At 33.3% G+C, this 20006-nt stretch overlaps 1 protein-coding gene across 4 annotated transcripts in view; it reads right to left on the bottom strand.

Moving 5' to 3' along the window:
• cdk14 (cyclin-dependent kinase 14) overlaps positions 1-20006 on the bottom strand; it is a 197208-nt gene that overhangs the window by 81656 nt on the left and 95546 nt on the right. For all 4 annotated transcript variants that reach the window (XR_007179207.1, XM_048153943.1, XM_048153945.1 and 1 more), the window contains 2 exons: positions 13393-13516; positions 1534-1654 (listed from right to left, as the gene is read on the bottom strand). Coding sequence is in view for 3 of the 4 variants with exons in the window: in XM_048153943.1 (XP_048009900.1) it covers positions 1534-1654; positions 13393-13516 (245 nt within the window). In the remaining variant the exon portion in view is untranslated. The remainder of the gene's footprint in view (positions 1-1533; positions 1655-13392; positions 13517-20006) is intronic.

Genomic DNA, 20006 nt, shown 5'->3' with positions numbered 1-20006 from the left:
TTTTTCTCGAAATTTAACGGATTTTTTTCTCATAATTTAACGAATTTGTTCTCATAATCTAACGACTTTTTTCTCGTAATTTAATGACTTTATTCTCAACATTTTATCTCGATTTTTTTCTCGAAATTTAACGAGTTTTTTCTTGTAATTTAACGAGTTTATTCTCAACATTTTATCTCAACTTTTTTCTTGAAATTTAACGAGTTTTTTCTCGTAATTTAATGAGTTTATTCTCAACATTTTATTTCGACTTTTTTCTCGAAATTTAACAGCTTTTTTTCTCATAATTTAACAAATTTTTTCTCATAATCTAACGACTTTTTTCTCGTAATTTAATGACTTTATTCTTATAATTTAATGAGTTTATTCTCAACATTTTATCTCGACTTTTTTCTCGAAATTTAACGGCTTTTTTTCTCATAATTTAACGAATTTGTTCTCAAAATCTAACGACTTTTTTCTCGTAATTTAATGACTTTATTCTCAACATTTTATCTCGATTTTTTTCTTGAAATTTAACGAGTTTTTTCTCGTAATTTAACAGCTTTAATCTCGAGATGGTTTTATTTTTTTATTATTGCTTGGCCCTAATCCTCTTCCATAGTCTAAACATGCAGGCTGGGATTTAATTAAATAAATATAAAATAATAAGAAATATAAAATAATAAAATATAATCTCAAAGGGGTTACTGTTTGAAAATGAAGAAATATTAGTAATATAATTTTACACTAAAATAAAATTATTTTTATTACTTGATTTTTTTATTTTACATAGAACAATATTATAATTATAATATATTTCTTATATTGTTTAATATTTTTATTTAATAATCATGACACTAAACACATAATAGACCCTTTTCACCGACCGTGATGACACGTTTTAACGGTCATGGGCATCATAAACCTTGCAACGTTTTTTATATTTTCATTTTTTAAAAATATATGTACATTTATAACACTATACTTAGTATTATATTACCTAAAAAACTAGTTAACAAATCTGTGAGGGTGTTTCTAATACAGCGGCTGTGAGAGTGATGGTAAAAATGACATCTTTCTCTCTTCTGATTCCTGTTATCAATCTCTCTCTATTTTTCTCCTCTTTTTAAAAGTTGTGAAAACACTGTTGTTGAGTTTTTCTTTTGCCCTTTGAGAAAAAATATATTTTACGTATTCTCTCATTCACCGCTATGGAATTTTATCCAACTATGACGACTTCCCAGAAATGTGAAAAGGGTCTTTTATTATTTTTATTTTTTTGTCAAATTGAGTTGATCAAAAACAGCAGGAATTTGGCCTATGAAAACTCAAGGAGATTTTTTTTTTTAATTCCAAACTAGAAAAAAAAAAACTGATGCAGGATTTACTTTGATTTTCACTCAAAAATTACTAGTAAATTTCACAAATAATTACAAGAACCAGAAGAATATGGGAGCACAGGATGTAGTTGTGAATGCGATCGGTGTGCACTGACGCAGACTGCGTGCTGTAATGACACGTTACAGAGGAGCAGAGAAGGTCAACTCTCACCACATGTCCAGACAGGTGGAGTAGTCAGTGGAGCCGAGCAGCACGTCTGGAGGACGATACCAGAGAGTCACCACCTCATTAGAGTACGTGTGGCTGGGGACCGACTTCGCACGTGCCAGACCTGCAGAAAACACACACACATTATCATTACTTAAGGGAAAGAAGTTAAAAACATCACTTTGGATAAAAGCAATGCATCACTGTGAAGTAGATGCTCTCTGCTCTGTAACGCGCTCTTACAGTTCACAGGAGACACCATAAACCGAGCTGTCCTCCCCAGGTGCCGAGGCGCGCTTAATTAACCCGTTTCACTTAAGCACACTTGACTTCCTGTATTTGGAGAGCTGCTCGGCGAGAGGGCGTTTAAAGCAGGATGGAAATAACAGCAAAGGATTCACACCAGTATAATTTGCAGTCAATAATCCTGCAGCTAAACAAAGGGCTGCATCAGAGAAAGCGAGAGGCCATCATTTAGGTTAACACATCGACGGAGCCTCTAATCATCATTACACTAAACTGGTGAGTAATAGTCACCCGGGTGGCAGCGCAACCCGCATCTGTGCGCCTAATTGATGGGAGAGTGAGAAAATGAGGAGGAGCGGATGAAAGGTCAGCGAGGTCAGAGATGATGAAGGCAATCGAGGAGGAGGGAGGACGTCCTTTCCTGGTCCTGAGGCGGTCGTCATGGCAACGCAGCGGTCGGGCTGACATTAACTATGAACGCCGGCTAAAGGAGATTGAGGGAGCGTCACGTAATGAAGGCCTACACGTCTGCCGGTTCAAAGCGCTCGACCGGCCGCCTGCCGCTCAGGATCTCTGCGGGTCTCCGGAGGGGGTCGAGGGTCAAGCGGAGTAAATTATACATCACTCACTGTCCCAGAGTGACATGAAGGAGTGAGGAAGGACAGAAAGAGATGAGGTGACAACCGGAAAAGATAGGAAAGAACAAAGGGAGGGAAAAATTAGGAGGAATTAGGGAGTTAGGAAGAAAATTAGAAAGAATTAGGGCTGCACAAGATTTCGAAATAAAATCGAGATAAGGCTTAGTGTGATTGTCAGCTTGTGCATATATATATATAAATATATATATATAAATATATATATATATATATATAATATATATATATATATATATATATATATATATATATATATATATATATATATATATATATATATATATATATGCAGGCTGTGGTTAAAAAAAAATATATATATATATATATATATATATATATATATATATAAATATATATATAATATATATTAGTGCTGTCGATCGATTAAAAAATTAACTAATTTTTTTCTGATTAATCGTGATTAATCACAATTAAAAACACTTACATTTTTATACGATTTTAAGATATTTTATAATGCAATAATTTCAAATCTCTACATAAAAACAACATAAAGAAACAACATGAAGACAGTATATTTTAAATACTTGTTTGATGACATCTTTTTATGAATGAAGGCCAGTATCACTGATACAAATACTGCTACTGATGTCTATATGAAATAGATTTTTTCCCCCAATTTTAAACATGAATTATAGCCATTCAACATTAAAGTGTAATTGAAAGCTATCAGTTTTTTTTATACACATATTTTTATACACATATATACACACACACACACACACACACACACACACACACATATAAATATATATACATAAGTACAGTACAGTCCAAAAGTTTGGAAAACTGAAAATTCAGCTTTGCATCACAGGAATAAATTACTTTGTCAAATATATTTAAATAGTACACAGTTATTTTAAATTGTAATAATATTTCACAATATTACTGTTTTTTTATACACATATTTTTATACTCATATATACACATACACACACATAATATATTATATTATATTATATATACACACACACACACACACACACACACACATATAAATATATATACATAAGTATATGTGTATATATACACACATACATGTATAAACACAATATTTAAAAATATATATATATACAACTTTTACAATATATTAATTAAATTATATAATATAATATATAATAATTAATTAAAAATTATATAAATATATACAAATATAATAGCATAAAAATATACAACAACTATCATGATATTTAAAAAATAGAACGTTTTATCTAAATAAAATCCATATAGAATATCTTGATTAAACAAATATCTGAACTACCGGTTTCAGAGTAAAATAAAATTAATACATTGTTTCACTTTAAACAAGGCAATTTTTATTTGCCCACAACCTGTCAAAATAAAAGCTCTATACATTATATACAAATAAGCTTCTATTTTAGTTTAGACTTTGCCTTAAAAGTCAGCAGTCAGCCATACACAAACACCTGTATGAAATCTGTACAATATCTAAATGAAGAGGGATTTAATCCGCTATAACAAACACACCACACACAAAAGTGGGTCAGTCAATCTAAACACGCCGTTTGATTAAACACCCCGCCTCATCTACACATCCATCAATGCAGGCCATGATCAAAATATGAAAAATGTAATAAAGGTATATTCAATACCTCCAGCATCACACGTCCGCTGTGGGGGAGATGATCGGGAGGAGTTTCATTAAAGTGTCGTCATTTTCACACATTTCTGGGTTGCAATTACAGATTGTTTGGCAGGTAATTTATGTGCGGTGTGATCGAATCCAGTGCTTATGACAGACGCTGGCCATTAGCGTCACCTTTTTCATATGCAAAATTTATTAACTCCTTTATTAAGATGTTAATGAAGTGAATGAGCCGTCAGAATGGATGCACGTCAATGCCTGCTTTATCAAAGTAACCTGGAGATGTGATTGTGTGTTTAAGTGTGCACATATCTGGCCCTGTACCTTACATCAGGGCTTCACTGTCATGAGCCACAAAGCGTGCTGTGTTAATCCCTGAGGCTCAAACAGACACTCAAATAGAGAGTAAAAACCCTCTGAAATCAAAGGATTAAATGATGGAGTTCAGCAAGAACACTGCAAACGATGTTCTTGGAGAATTCCCATAAGGCACGTCTTAAGCAGTGTATACCATCAGGAGGACTAACATACACTTTACATTCATTCATCACAAGAAAGATCATCTGAGATCAAACTAATGCTCACATGCTGCTCATGTTCTCAAGAACTGAACGACTCCTTATGGAAGCTTGTTTCCACCATGGAATAAAAAAAATTAAAAATTAATTGCGACTTTTTTTCTCCTAGCATTTCTGAGTTTATATCTCACAATTCTGATTTTCTTCTATATAAACTCAGAATTGTGTGGGAAATATTGCGAAATGTAAATCATAATTCTGAGAAAATAAGTCAAAATGGCAAAATATAAATGCGCAATAATGACAAAAAAGTCTGAATTGCAAGATATATATTATCAGAAATCAGAATTGTGAGATTACGGTGACCGGGAGGGGACATGTTCGGTTCACTTAGTTTTGTCGTGGCCACAACATATAAACTCGTGAGAATGTGATAATATGTCGTGGCCACAAGATATTAATTCGTGGGAACGTGATTTAAAGTCGTGGCCTCGAGATCATATGGTGAGGGAACGAGATGTTTTTCTCGTGGCCACGAGTTAAATGTGTAAACAACGCGCGCTACCATAGCAACCTGGAATTAAGAATGATAAAATAAGGGCGGAATTAAGAAATTATTATTATTTGAATGCTGTCTATATAGTTAACATCGCGCGCAATGTAATAAGCTATAAATAGCCTATTGCGCGTGATGTTGCCACTATAGCATTCAAATGAAGTTTGTTATTATCAATTTGATAACAAACTTCATTTAATGATAATGAACATTTCTCCATCCCATCTCACAGCCTTTTAATCTGATCGTGTCTTTATTATAATAATAATAATTATTATTATGCCTATTAAACCTAAATAAAATGATGAACAAAATTAAGTTTTTGTCTAGGCTATATCAGTGAATGGATTTTTTTTTTTAGCTTAAATATTCTTTTAACAACCAATTAATAATAATAAATTATTCAAACTTCATTCAAATGCTGTCACGGGCACGAGGGTCTACAAATGATAACAGACGCTCATTTCCTATCTTCACGGCTACAATACAGTCATAAAGTCACATTTTATTGGCATGATCTGGCATTTAAAGTATTTACAAAATACAGTTAACAACATAATATAGGCCTACAGAAAGGATACACGAAATGAAGGGGAAAATAAAGCAAATAGGGCTACATAACAATGAATAAAAAACATTTAACCAATAATGATAGCCTAATAATAATAATAATAATAATAAAAAATGTAAAAATATGAAATAAAAAATTAACAATCAGTGAATGGATTTAAAAGACTGTTGGATGTGATAAAAATATACACGGCATATTCTAATATTTATTGATAAACTTAATTCGAATGCTGCTGTAGGCATCGCACACAACACAATAGGCAACATGTTAATAATCACTTCTTAATTCCGCGCTTTTTCTTAATTAAAAATAAATATTATTATAATCTTATCCATTTCTGATAGTTCCAGGTTGCTATGGTAGCGCAGATTGTTTACACATGTAACTCGTGGCCATGAGAAATAGATGTCGTTCCCTCAACATAATGAAGTCGTGGCCACGAGAAAAAAAACATCTCATTCCCTCACCATATGATCTCGAGGCCACGACTTTACATCGCGTGGCCACGAGATCGTTTTGTTGAGGTAACAACATCCTTATGTCGTGGCTACGCGATGTAAAGTCGTGGCCTCGAGATCATATGGTGAGGAAACGACTTATCACGTTCCCACGAATTAATATCTTGTGGCCACGACATATTATCACGTTCCCACGAGTTTATATGTCGTGGCCACGACAAAACTAAGTTAACCGAACATGTCCCCTCCCGATCACCGTATGAGATGTAAACTCAGAATTGTGAGAAAAAAGTGAAAATTGCGAATAAAACAAAAGTTTTGTGTATGTAAAGCTGCTGAAGTGGAGATTTCTGACTCTGAAAATTGTGAGATGTAAACAGAATACTAAGGAAAAAAGTCAAAATGCCAATATATAAACTTGGAATTATGAGAAAAAAGTCAGAATTTTGAGGTAAAAGTCAGAATGACCTTTTTAGGGGTTCAAACGCGTAGCGCTGAAACTCTATTGTTATTGTTAGGATTTTCGAAGGTCAGCATTCTGCCATAAAAGTGATTAGGCAGACCGAACCGTAAGTCGTAGAGACTTGAGAATTTGAGGGATGGTAGTAACCACCCCGTCTACAACGTCAACAAGGCTCGCCCCAATCGGCCTGATAGTGGCACTAGAGTAATCAAAAGCACAAAATTGCTCCTAACTCCTAAACCTTTAGTCGCAGGCTCAAGTGTCTTATATCGTTGGAATCCCAAGGCAAACTAAATGCATGGCGAACTTTTCAGGTATTGTGAATTTAAAAGAAAAAAACAAAATAGTACTGCAAACTAGTCCTAGGTTTTTCACCCAATCGGAACCAAACCAGTGCAGAAAGATTCTCTGAAGGCTGATTGTCAATAATTATCGAAAAGTCGAAATTTCGATTTATGTCTGCGACGGGACGCCAAAACGTTGCAAGTAGGCGTGGCCACTTTTATTAAAATGGTTATTACTCTTGAACGGTATGAGGTAATTTCACCAAACTCGGTACACCTATGTACAGCTCATTCTGTAGTCACGTGAAAAAAGGACATGGCAATTGGCCACTAGGTGGCGCTATAAAATAAAAAAATTAAAAAACGCAAAAACACCTAAAACAGTCAGTTCGATTGACTTGAAAACTGGCATGCAGTTTCTTTGTCCAAGGTGCCGTGATTGTCTATGAGGACATTCGTGTATCTCAAAAAAACTGCCACTGTCGGCCAATGAAATTTGAGCAGCTATCAGTCAAGGTTAACGGAGGTAACCGAACAAAACTCACTGGGCCTGTTTGAATCATGACCCTAGAGGTCTGTGCAAAAATAGAAAAAATTTGGCCATTGGGGCGTGCTATTGCATTTTATGACTTATATATCACGTGATGTTTCGCACATATACCCAATATTCATATCATTTAGATCTCCTCATTCCTAACAACTTTGCCTCAAGAACCACTGCTGTCAATCAAATCATTCATTAAATATTTGAGAATATTTTAAAAACCTACTTTTGCGAAGTAGTTCCTGATTTTTCGCTCAACATCAAAAAAACTACTGCAGTACAATTCAGCTCCTCACATCCTCCTCTTGTCTTGTTCTCATCTTACAGTGATCGGAAGTCATCACACCCTAAAACACCCATCGGTACAACAGATCTAGGTCTTTATTAAAGAGCTCTGTTTCGTCACAGTCTCTGTAGGAGCTGGTCCAACATCTGATTCATCTCACAGGGCCGCTGGAGCCCATCTGCTCCCCGTACCGCATCCCATCAGCGGCTTCATATAACGACACACGAGGGAACAGTGAGTGGATTCCTGCAGGGTTCTGCATGGATTCCTGAACTCGAACGCAACTCTTCCTCTCTGCTGCAGTCAGCAGATGTTCTGTCCATCACAAACACACAAGGGAGGGTGTTTGAACACAGTCCTGCAAATTGTTTGTCAACTCTGTGGTGCTCATGTGGAAGATACAAGTTTAATTGCTTCCAAAAATGGTACAAAATTTGGAAATTGAAATCACAGCAAAAGAGCTCAGCAGTGTCCGCCTGTTCCCATAATGCATTGCATCACCATACACACTTAAACTACTCTGAATATTTTGCAAAAAACGTGAAATAATGTATTTAAAACTATTTTAGCAAAAAATAAATGTTATAAAATTGCTGTTGCTTAAACTGCTTGGACTATTATTACATTATAGTTAGTCATCTAGTTTTTTTTTTTTTTTTTTACTTTAAGACTGGTAATAACATTTTCTTTAATCTAAAATTAGTCTTTGATCTAATTGCTTGGCCAATCTAAATGATTATTCCTTGGTTATACAAGCACAAACGTATTTTAAAAATATTTTTAAAAAATATTACACTGTCTACACTCTCAACTTACTTTAAATATTGTGCAATAAACTTAAAATGTAAAATAAATATAAAAAAAAAAAAAAAAAAAATATATATATATATATATATATATATATATATATATATATATATATATATATATATATATATATATATGATTTTGTTGGACATATTAGAGTTTAATGTTTTTACAGATGGGGATCTCTCTTTTAATCACTTCATAAATCAGAAAATACTATCAAAAGACTTTTTGATAGTTTTTAGGAATAAAGATGTTTTTAGGAATAAAATCTGATATAAATCAGGCGAATGATGTATGAACAAACCTTCAGAATATAGATATGAATAAAACTGTAAAGTTTGGTGTATGTAAAGCTGCTCCACCTTTAAAGATACAGTGGCATGAAAAAGTATGTGAACCTCTTGCAGAATCTGTGAAAATGAGAATTATTTTAATAAAATAAGAGGGATAATAAAAAATGCATGTTATTTTTTGTTTAGTACTGTCCTGAGTAAGATATTTTACATAAAAGATGTTTGCATTTAGTTCACAAGACAAAACAATAGTTGAATTTATTAAAATAACCCCATTCATTAGTATGTGAACCATTGATTCTCAATACTGTGTGTGGTTACCTGATGATCCACGACTGTTTTTATGTTTTGTGATGGTTGTTCATGAGTCTCTTGTTTGTCCTGAGCAGTTAAACTGAGCTCTGTTCTTCAGAAAAATCCTCCAGCTCCTGCAGATTCATCAGTTTTCAAGCATTTTTGCATATTTGACCCTTTCCAGCAGTGACTGTAGGATTTTAAGATCTGTGTTTTCATACTGAGGACAACTGAGGGACTCAAACACAACTATTAAAAAAGGTTCAAACATTCACTGATGCTCCAGAAGGAAACACGATGCATTAAGAGTCGGAGTGTGAAAACTTTTGAACAGGATGAAGATGTCACAATCTTTCTTATTTTGTTTAAATATCATTGTTTTTTATTTAGTACTGCCCTTCGGAACCAACAGAAGATACTTGCATGTTTCCCGGCAGAAAAATTAAGTACAATTTACCTTGATATTTGAATTCAAAAGTTTTCACCCCTCGGCTCTTAATGCATCGTGTTTCCTTCCTTCGAACCTTTTTTAATAGTTGAGTTTGAGTCCCTCAGTTGTCCTCAGTATGAAAACACAGATCTTAAAATCCTAAATTCAGCTATTGTTTTGTCTTGTGAACTAAATGCAAACATCTTTTATGTAAAATATCTTACTCAGGACAGTACTAAACAAAAAATAACATGCATTTTTTATTAGCCCTCTTATTTTCTTAATATAATTCTCATTTTCACAGATTCTGCAAGGGGTTCACATACTTTTTCATGCCACTGTATGTATTGGCGTTGAAATCTGCAGATGCAAATAGATAAAGTGCAATAAAAAAAAAATCCTTAAATGTGTGTTTTGGATGTTTTCTTTCCACTAGTCTAAAATTAGACACGGTATGGAAGCAAAATAGTCCACAATTGACCAGTGCATGAAGAAACAATAGCGTCTTGCCTTAAATCTGCAGTGACCACACATCTCACCTAGTCTCGACTAGCGAGTGTCATCTTTCCTTGCAGATGATGAAGTCTTATAATGGAGGAACACTTGATTCATGTTGCCGCACACTTGTGGAGGACAGGAGGGGCCACCGGTGACAGATCGGCTCCTAATGACCCCGCTGAGGACGCCGGCAGAGCCGCTAGCCGGCGTTTGTGCTGAACCACCCGGGCGGAGAAAGGGACCATATGCTGCGGCCCGCCGGTCCAAATGTCTCTTCAGCAGCTGTTTGAGGCCACTGAGCCACCAAAAATACACTGATCTTGGCAGGGCTGAGATTCTCGCTCGAATCACTCCGGCCCTAATTGAGTGGAAGAAACAACGTCCCACCAGGTATCTGAGAAGCAATCTGCTGGTCAAGCTGTCTGTCTGTCTCGCTCGTGTTATTGCTATATTTCTGTTTTCTTTCATTCGTTCACATTTTGCTTTGTTGTGAATGTTTGCTATTCACCTCCTGACCAGCACTCTTTTGGTGTGTTTGAAGGTGAACAGAAGTGAAACTAGTTAAACTTTCAGTCACAGGTCAGCATGTCTCCATCACACTGCTGTTCCAGCTCAATCTCTTCTCACTAGTCACTCTTCTGCGGGATGTTATGCTGCTGGTGAAGCATGTGTCTTTTGTCTCTTTATCTCCTGCTTCAGACTTTGTTTACCCATAATGCCATCATGAAAGGAGACTGGACATATGGTGCCAAGACAAGGAGGGGTTAGACACACACACACACACACACACACACACACACAGATATCAAGAGCACTGGTACTATGGTACCAAACTGATGCTAAATTAAAGACAAAAGCAAAAATACCAGTTGTTGTACATTATCTGTAGTAGTGAATCATTCGTACTGTAACCACAATCTTAACATAAACTGTTAACACAGCCACAATGAAAATATTGATATGCACCTATAATGTAAATGACGTAATATCCAGAAAGAGCAGAAAAACCATAACAACATGTTCAATAACAGAAGAAAGATCATAAAAAAATACTTGCTTAATGACACTACTGTATGAACTACATGCATGTCTTTATGATTTGAATTTTTTACTGTATTTTTCTTCTTGCATTGCATTCAAATCTGCCTGACATCAATAATGGTTTGGATGGAATGGCACTTGCTCTGATTGAAAACCAAATTATAACAGAGTTATTTCTGTGCAACTACACAAATATCAAGATATGTAAAAAATCCAAATACTGAGATATAATTTTCAATTTTCAACCAAATCACTTGTAACATCTCAGTCCAAAATGCGGTTGAAAACGACAAATGAAAGACATTTTGGATGTTCACACAGGACAATGGATTTCATTCACATAAACACATTTCAATATGATTTATATATATATTTATTTATTAAATAGTAATACTTTATATGTTTAATTTAAATTAAATATAAATTGTCTCGGAGAGAAATACTGATTTAATAAACAAGTAAATAAAATATAAAAAATATGATTATTGGGTTATTTATTTATTTATTACATATTAAGATTTATTTATTTCATTTATCAAATTAAATATAATTTGTTTTCTCTGAAAGAAAAGTTCATATTTAATGTAATGTACATGTACAATACACATAAATAAATATATACAGTCATATTTATTAAATATAATGATGTATACAATCAATTAAAAAAATTAACTAATTAAACGCACATTTTTCTGTAATGATATTGCAATTAATCAAACCTAACATTAAAGTTTTTAATATATTTTTATACTGTAATAATTTCAAATTTAATCTCCAAATTAATGTAGAAACAACATAAAGATGGTACATTTTAAATATTTGATCTCACAGGTAGGAAATATCCAGAAATCAAACACTTCAGAGTCTTCACTGCATAATTTAGATTAAAATATACATTTTTATTAAAGCTACAAAAGTTACTCAGTTTGCTGCTGTCACTTTAAGACATGCTGCACTTGACACGGATTGCATCCTATTTTCTCGCAACTCTTTACGTTCATTTAAAACTTCACTTGAGACTGTGCTAATGTGGATACTCAATAAAATGGGCATTATGACATAATTTTGTGTATTTTTGTCCTTACACGTGCGAAAGAGAACACAATGTGGCCGGCGTGCAAGTACAGATTTAAGTTCTTTTTTTGCGTTTTATCACGCTTGAATGGTTTAATAGTACTTGAATGAATTAAAGCATGATCATATATTGACTAAAATTACTTTTAAATGACTTTTTAAAATACTCGTAATCAGACTGCAGTTATTTTTTTATGTTTTACATGATTACATATTATTTACACAATGGCAGTAAGTTCATTTCATTTCCATTCATTGATTCTTCTAATTTTTCTTTTTTTTTAACGTTTAGATTTTTTTCATAATAAACCGGCAGCTTATATATTCTTTGAGTTTTTCCGGCGGTGAGGGGGAAATATAGATGAAATATAGATGAATATAGATGAAATATATATAAAATATATATATGAAATAATAATATATGAAATTAAGATTAAATATTTGATAGCAGTGATATTGCTGTGAATTTCATGTTTTTTAATATTTGTTTTTGTAATGTTGCTGTTTTCTAAATTTACTTAATTTTAAGTAAATATGTTTTAAAATCGTAAGATGTGATTTTGTTTTATTCAGTGTTACTATCAGCAAATACTAACACGTGTACATTAGTGTTAGTACTTTGAAGTATTAACTGTCCATGCATTGCACTTTAAAAAGAATCTGTTGAGGCTGAATAGAATAGAATAGAATAGAATAGAATAGAATAGAATAGAATAGAATAGAATAGAATAGAATAGAATAGAATAGATTTTTTGGAATATATTTTTTCTTTGTATATGTCAAAATAATACAAGATTATCTTACAAAATATGTGACATCAAATAAGGGTTAGCACAAAAGTAATCTAAATGTAATCCAAAAGTAGTCCCCACTTACATTACCAAAAATGTGTAATCTAAGAGATTATATTACTGATTACAAATTTTGTAATGTAATTTGTAATCAGTAACTGATTACAATTCATAAGTAATCAACCCAGCTCTGTGTAACGCTAGCTAAAAAATTACAGTTAACGTTATAATATTGACAGCACTAATATATATATATATATATATATATATATATATATATATATACACACACACACACACACACACACACACACACACACATTTATCCTACACATAATCCACATAATTATTAGTGAATGAGACGCAGTATCACTAGAGTGCTGACGTCTCCTTATGAGTCTGATGTACTGTGGGGAATTTCTTACCAAAGTCGGCCAGTTTGAGCTCGCCTGTGTCGCTGATGAGCAGGTTTTGTGGTTTCAGGTCCCGGTGAAGGATGTAGCGCTGATGGATGTAAGACAGACCCCTCAATAACTGGAACAGGAACAGCTGTGGAAACAAAACAGTTCATGTGTAAGCATCACGAATCACATACACACATTTTCATCTACGGCACCCGTGAATCGATATACAATTTAAAACCCAAATCACCAGGATCTAAGAAAACAGAATCCAGTAAATGTGACACACCACTTCTCCGTCTAAGGATGTTATTTATTCCCATCTTCCTCATATAAAGCAATCCTCATATATATTGTGCTTTTATATCATCTAATTTCATTCAGCAGCACCAATACAAGATCAGCTGGAAGATCAACCTTCATACGGTTGATGTGGAGTATTGATGAAGAGCAGATCTGATCTCCTCAAATCAATCCACAAAAGAAAGCGCCTGATAGACGACCGTGAACAATCGATGCACGAAACACATCTGAGGCGAACGCAAACACGGCCTTCACTCACTCGTAAGCCTCACATCAATCTGAAAAGAGCAAGAGTGGCCTGTTTTCTGCCTTGAAGAGATTCAAATGCTTTTCTGCCAAGCAAAACTATCAAAGTCTCGGCCAATTAGGCGAAGCACGGAAGCGCGGAGTCCAATAAGAGAACGGTTTATCTGGCATCTGGAGTCATCGGGGTCAGAACGAGGCATTTTTCAGACATTTATGTTTACTCATGTGGAGCGAAACGCATTTCTGAAGATGCTCCTGCTCATTAAGAGTCTGCAGGGAAAATGTTTAATGATACAGTGATTCTTCAGCATCTCCAGTAACGTGTCAAATGGCCGTCGAGGGAGCGATTGACTGCTCACTTCGATAGAAACATCCCACAATCACATTAACATCATATTCCATACAGACTGATCTACAGGAGTGAGGAATAACTTGTATTCAGGAAAGCATTACATAAAAAAGCATAAACTTTTTCTGATTATCTTATCTAGATTTTTATTTATAATCAGTTATCAGCTTAACTGACAGAACTGACTGAGGGTGTGACGAGTAGGGTTGCAAAGGGGCGGAAAGTTTTCGGTAAATTTCCGGTAACTTTCCACAGGAACTTAACCTGGGGAATTTTGGAAATATTCCAATTTGGAAACTTAACAGGAATTTATGGGAATTTATGGGAATTTGAGAATTAATTGGAAATTTTGGGAAATTTAAATAAATTTATAATATTTATATAAAATGTATCATACATATATCAAATATAAACATTTTGTTTGGTCATTTATTTTGTTTGGTTATTTATTTTTTTGCATTCAATTCATTCTAATTTAGAAAATACGTAAAATAAATATATTTTTATTGCAGCAATTGTTATGTGTTATTTATTTCAGTGTCACATGATCCTTCAGAAATCATTCTAATATGCTGATTTGATACTCAGTTATTATCATTGTTGGAAACAATTGTGTTGCTTAATATTTTGTGGAATCTGTAATACTATTTTCAGGATTCACTGATTAATAAAAAGTTAAAAAGAACAGAATTTATTCAAAATAGAAATCTTTTCTAACAATATCACTTTAATATCACTTTTTATCAATTTCACACATCCTTACAGAAAAAATAAAATAATTTCTTTCAAAAAAGAAAGAAAAAAAATTACTGACCCCAAAATTTTGAACGGTAGTGTATATTGTTACAAAAGATTTCTGTTTTAAATAAATGCTGATCTTTAAATTTTTATTCATCAAAGAATCCTGAAAAAAGTATCACAGGTTATAAAAAATAAAAAAAGCAGCACAACTGTTTCCAACATTGATAATTGAGTATCAAATCGGCATGTTAGAATGATTTCTGAAGGATCATGTGACACTGAAGACTGGAGAAATGATGCTGCAAATTCAGCTTTGCATCACAGAAATAAATTACATTTTTTTGTACATCAGAATAGAAAACCATTATTTTAAATTGTAGTTATGTTTCACAATATTACTGTATTTTTGATCAAATGTGCATGTTATGGACTGGGGGAATGCACAGTGCATGCAGGGGGTGTGTCCTCAATAGCCCTGCAGTAAGTAAGTAAGTGCTTTGTGAATGTGATTGAGGAATGTGCAAGGTAAAAATTAAACTAAAATTGCATTAAATATGGTTGTTTTAACCCAAATTATGCTGCAAGATGTTTTTTTTCAACTACATTTAAGTACCCTGTTATAGGCTAACCTGCAATTTTGCAAATTCCCTGTTTATTCCCATTAATTCCCGTTAATTCCCATGGAAAGTTTCCAGTTTTGAAAATTCACGGAATTTTGCAACCCTACTGACGAGATCTCGTGTCATGAGAAATGTGCCAAAATGTGACGAGATTTCTTGTCGAGGTAAAAAGCTGTCTCACGATATTGCCATGATGGAGTGTGAGAAATCAGAGTTCACTGAGCACGAGTTGACTGACAAGACCATGGCGGAGGATTCGTTGCACAACAGAGCATAAGCATCGACAAATGTCTTATCTTGTAAAATGCACGATATTGCCATGATAGAGTGTGAGGGTGAAATTAGGATAGAATATGCCACCACTACATTTACATTACGCCTCCACTGTCATTATGCTTTTTATAGAAATAAAAAAACATTTAATTCAGTTGGATAACAGTCACTTCAATCCCATCCAGCTCATCCAGCATGAGCTGCAGAGTTGTACAGTGCAGCAGGAATGAGAGTTCACTGCTCACGAGTTGACTGACAAGACCATGGCGGAGGATTCGTTGCACAACAGAGCATAAGCGTCGACAAATGTCTTATCTCCTAGAATGCGCACTCAGCATCGCCACATCCTATTCAAATCGAAAGCATTCAAATGCGATTTCAATACCCTGCATTTTGAAAGCAGCTCCCTGATGCAAATATCTATATATCCAATATGAAAGCTATCTTAGGCTGGGCTATTTGCGCTTTCAATATTGAAAGCGTACTTTGATTATGGTTGCACTTATTGTTTGCACTTAATAAGACTAAGAGAAAACTGTAATTAATTATTAATACTGTTTTCATTTCTATGATCAATTTGTGGAAAGGAGTTCAGTTAGGAGGTCAAAAGTCGTAGAAGCTCGTAAATCATGTAGTTCTAAGAAACCTGTAAGAAATCATACAGGAGAGAAGCCAGTCCGTTGAATGTGTGGCAAAACCTTTTACAGTGCTTCAGTATTGTTGTGTTTTACTGCATATGATAATTCATACTCAGAAAGTAGAACTGAAATTACATACATTACAAGATGCACCTGCATTCATTCCACTGAGGATTTCTTAAAAATACTGTGTAAAAATCTTGTCTCGTCTCAATCTCGTGAACTCAATCTCGTGTCTCGTCTTGTGAGCTACTTGTCTCATCACACCCCTAATAGATAGACAGATAGATATTGCCATATGACCAATTTCATAAAGTCTGACTAAGAGCCTTAATAAGGCTATACACAGCACTGGACTACAGGACAGAGATGCTAAGAGTTGACTGACCACACATCCTTAAAATAAGAGAGCAAGACGGCATCCAGTCAGGACGAGAGAGACACCTGGAATAACTCACAGGACAGAGATAAAGGCACATGAAGGAAGACAAAGAAACATATCAGGACAATAGGAGGGTCAGCTTTGAGCCGGGAAGAGCAGGAACGCCGAGGGCCTAATCTGCAGGATGAAGGCAAGATCAATACTCGCCTGCCGCTCCACCTGGAATATCGACAATCCGCCGCTAACAGATACAGACCTGAAGGAAAGAGCAGGCTAAAGTTTCATGTACGTTTAGGGTTCAGTCTTCAGCTCTGTGTGTATCAGAAGATTAAGATGTTTGCAGCCAAGAATCATAATAAAAACCTGAATGTTTGAGGATATTAATGGAGTGCTATAAACAGAGCTTGTTCCTTTATTACAGCCTTGAAATAAAGATCCAATCTCAAGGCTGGATCTGATTTAACTGGAAAGCGGAGACATTGCCAGGAGCTACACCCATGTGATGAGTATTAATACTACAAACCATTCAAGGGCATCCACCATTACAACAGACATTTCATTTCTGGGAAAACGTTCATTACATTATTGCTGTGAGAACGAGTGTAATTTATCATACGTACAGCCATATCTCCATATCTGACTGATCATCCATCTTAAGACTTCATCAATAATTCCACATTAACATATGAGCTCATATTGGTATTTGATTATGATCCTCAACTATCTCACGTATCACTAGCACTAATTACTTCACTAAGTGATCAGATGCACAGCTTTCACGTGCTGGATGATAAAACAGGTGAAAAAAATCCCACAACAAAAACAACAATAATAATAATGTTAAAATATACATATTTAATTAAATTATAAACAAACAAATGACTATAATAAAAATACGATTGTACTGTAAAAAAAACATCACATATTTAATAATAATAGTTGTTAAAATTTCAGTATTTTAATTATTACATTTAAATAATTCAAATTAATAATAAAAATACAATTTTACTGTAAAATATTAATCAAATATTTAATAATGATAATAATAATACTGTTGTTATAGTATTTTATTACATTATAAAAATTAAATTACCATAGTAAAAATACTATTGTACTGTAAAATAAAAATGTAAATATTTAATAATAATAATAATAATAGTTGTTGAAGTTGCTGTTAAAATATTTTAATTTTGTTAAATTATAAAACTAAAATTATTGTAAATGTTATTGTAAAATATAAAAACATTTAATAATAATAATAATAATAATAATCATAATTTTGTTGAAATGTTTTTATTTTAATAAATTATAAAAACCAAATTACTATAATAAAATACTATTGTACTGTAAAATAAAAATCAAACCGTTAATAATAATAATAATAATAACAAATAGTTGTTGTTAAAATATTTTTATTTTAATTACACATTAAAATAAATTATTACTGTACTGTAAAATATAAATCAAATATTTAATAATAATAATAATAATAATAATAATAATAATTATTATTGTTAAAGTATTTATTAAATAATCAAATTTAATTATTATAATAAAAATACTATTGTACTGTAAAATAAAAAATACATATAAATAATAATAATAATAGTTTTTGTTAATTTTATTGTATTAAATTATAAAAAATATAAAATTACTATAATAAAAATACTATTGCACTGTAAAATGAAAAAAAAACATTTATTAATAATAATAATAATAATAATAATAATGTTGTTGAAATGTTTTTATTTTAATAAATTATAAACAATTAAAAAAAATGATATAATAAAATACCATTGTACTGTAAAATAAAAACACCTCCTAAATGAACCACAGAACACCTTAGCAACAGCATAGCAACACACTGATGACTGCACTCATAGTTTCATCAGAAGGATCACAGCAGGTTCATCAGATATCTGAACATTTGAGCTCTCCAGCAGGTTTCTGCTCTGTTACCTGCTTTGAAACCAGATTCAAAAGAACGAGGGGAGCTCTCAAAGAGACGTCACATCATTCCTCTTCCTGTGGATTTATTTTAGAGACAAAATACAGCCGAATACTGTGAGTGAATTGATCTCAGACACTCGACGTTTCCTGACAGCAGCCAACACAGTATTTTCCTCCTTCAAACTGCTCAACTTAAAGTGTCTGTCACTGATATGAAACAAAACAAAAGAAAAAAAAAATTCTATTGACAGAATGACCCGTTTATTTCTCATACATACTTATTCTGCAATAATAACCGATTATCTGTTATTTCACAGGGCTACAGTGGATAAAATCCAGCATCAAGGAGAAATTCAGTATTTGATTTCACAAAAGACTGTCTTAAAGTTTGTGCTGGAAGAAGCAGGATGGCTGCTAAATGAACCAGAGAGTCTTTCACGTCTGCTGGAGAATCAGAGCGACTCGTCATTTAGAGGAGCAGAGAGATTGAGAGCACTTTTGTTTTTAATGTGGCGTGTCAATGGACCATCAGCTCCACACCTGCTCTCAGTCTCCAGTCAAACACGAGTCTCACGAGTGAAGCTCAGAGATCTCACGGCTGTTTGATAAGAAGCAAAGAAGCAAAGGGCCAATAAAGGGGCTGATGGGTGGCTGATTACAAAAAAAATCTGAGAAAAAAAAAAAAAATCTGTCAAAATAAAAGTCTTGTAGTTTAAATGCAAACAAATGGACCTGCCACTTGTTTTATGTGTAATGTGTTTCTTTGTTCATATATATATATATATATATATATATATATATATATATATATATATATATATAGTGTGTATATATATATATATATATATATATATATATATATATATATATATACACACATACATACACACTATAGTAGACACCAGCATCTGAAATCCAACAACAGCAGGTTAGCAATGAACTGCACTTAGATCAAATTACTTCTGATTCACTGGAACATGATCGGCCCGTCTTCCTGAATGTGACGTCCGGCAGAACATTTATGAAGGAAGAGCACTGCTAAAATCAGTATATGGCATTGGACTGATGGACCATTAGTGTAATTGCACAACAATTTACGTCACTAATTGTGCCATCAAATGTAAGGCTTTGTTTGT

This window comes from Megalobrama amblycephala, linkage group LG13, assembly GCF_018812025.1.
Source record: "Megalobrama amblycephala isolate DHTTF-2021 linkage group LG13, ASM1881202v1, whole genome shotgun sequence".
Classification (NCBI taxonomy): Eukaryota; Metazoa; Chordata; class Actinopteri; order Cypriniformes; family Xenocyprididae; genus Megalobrama; species Megalobrama amblycephala.
The sequence above is the reverse complement of the archived record's forward strand: the minus strand, read 5'-3'. Positions and strand labels throughout refer to the sequence as shown.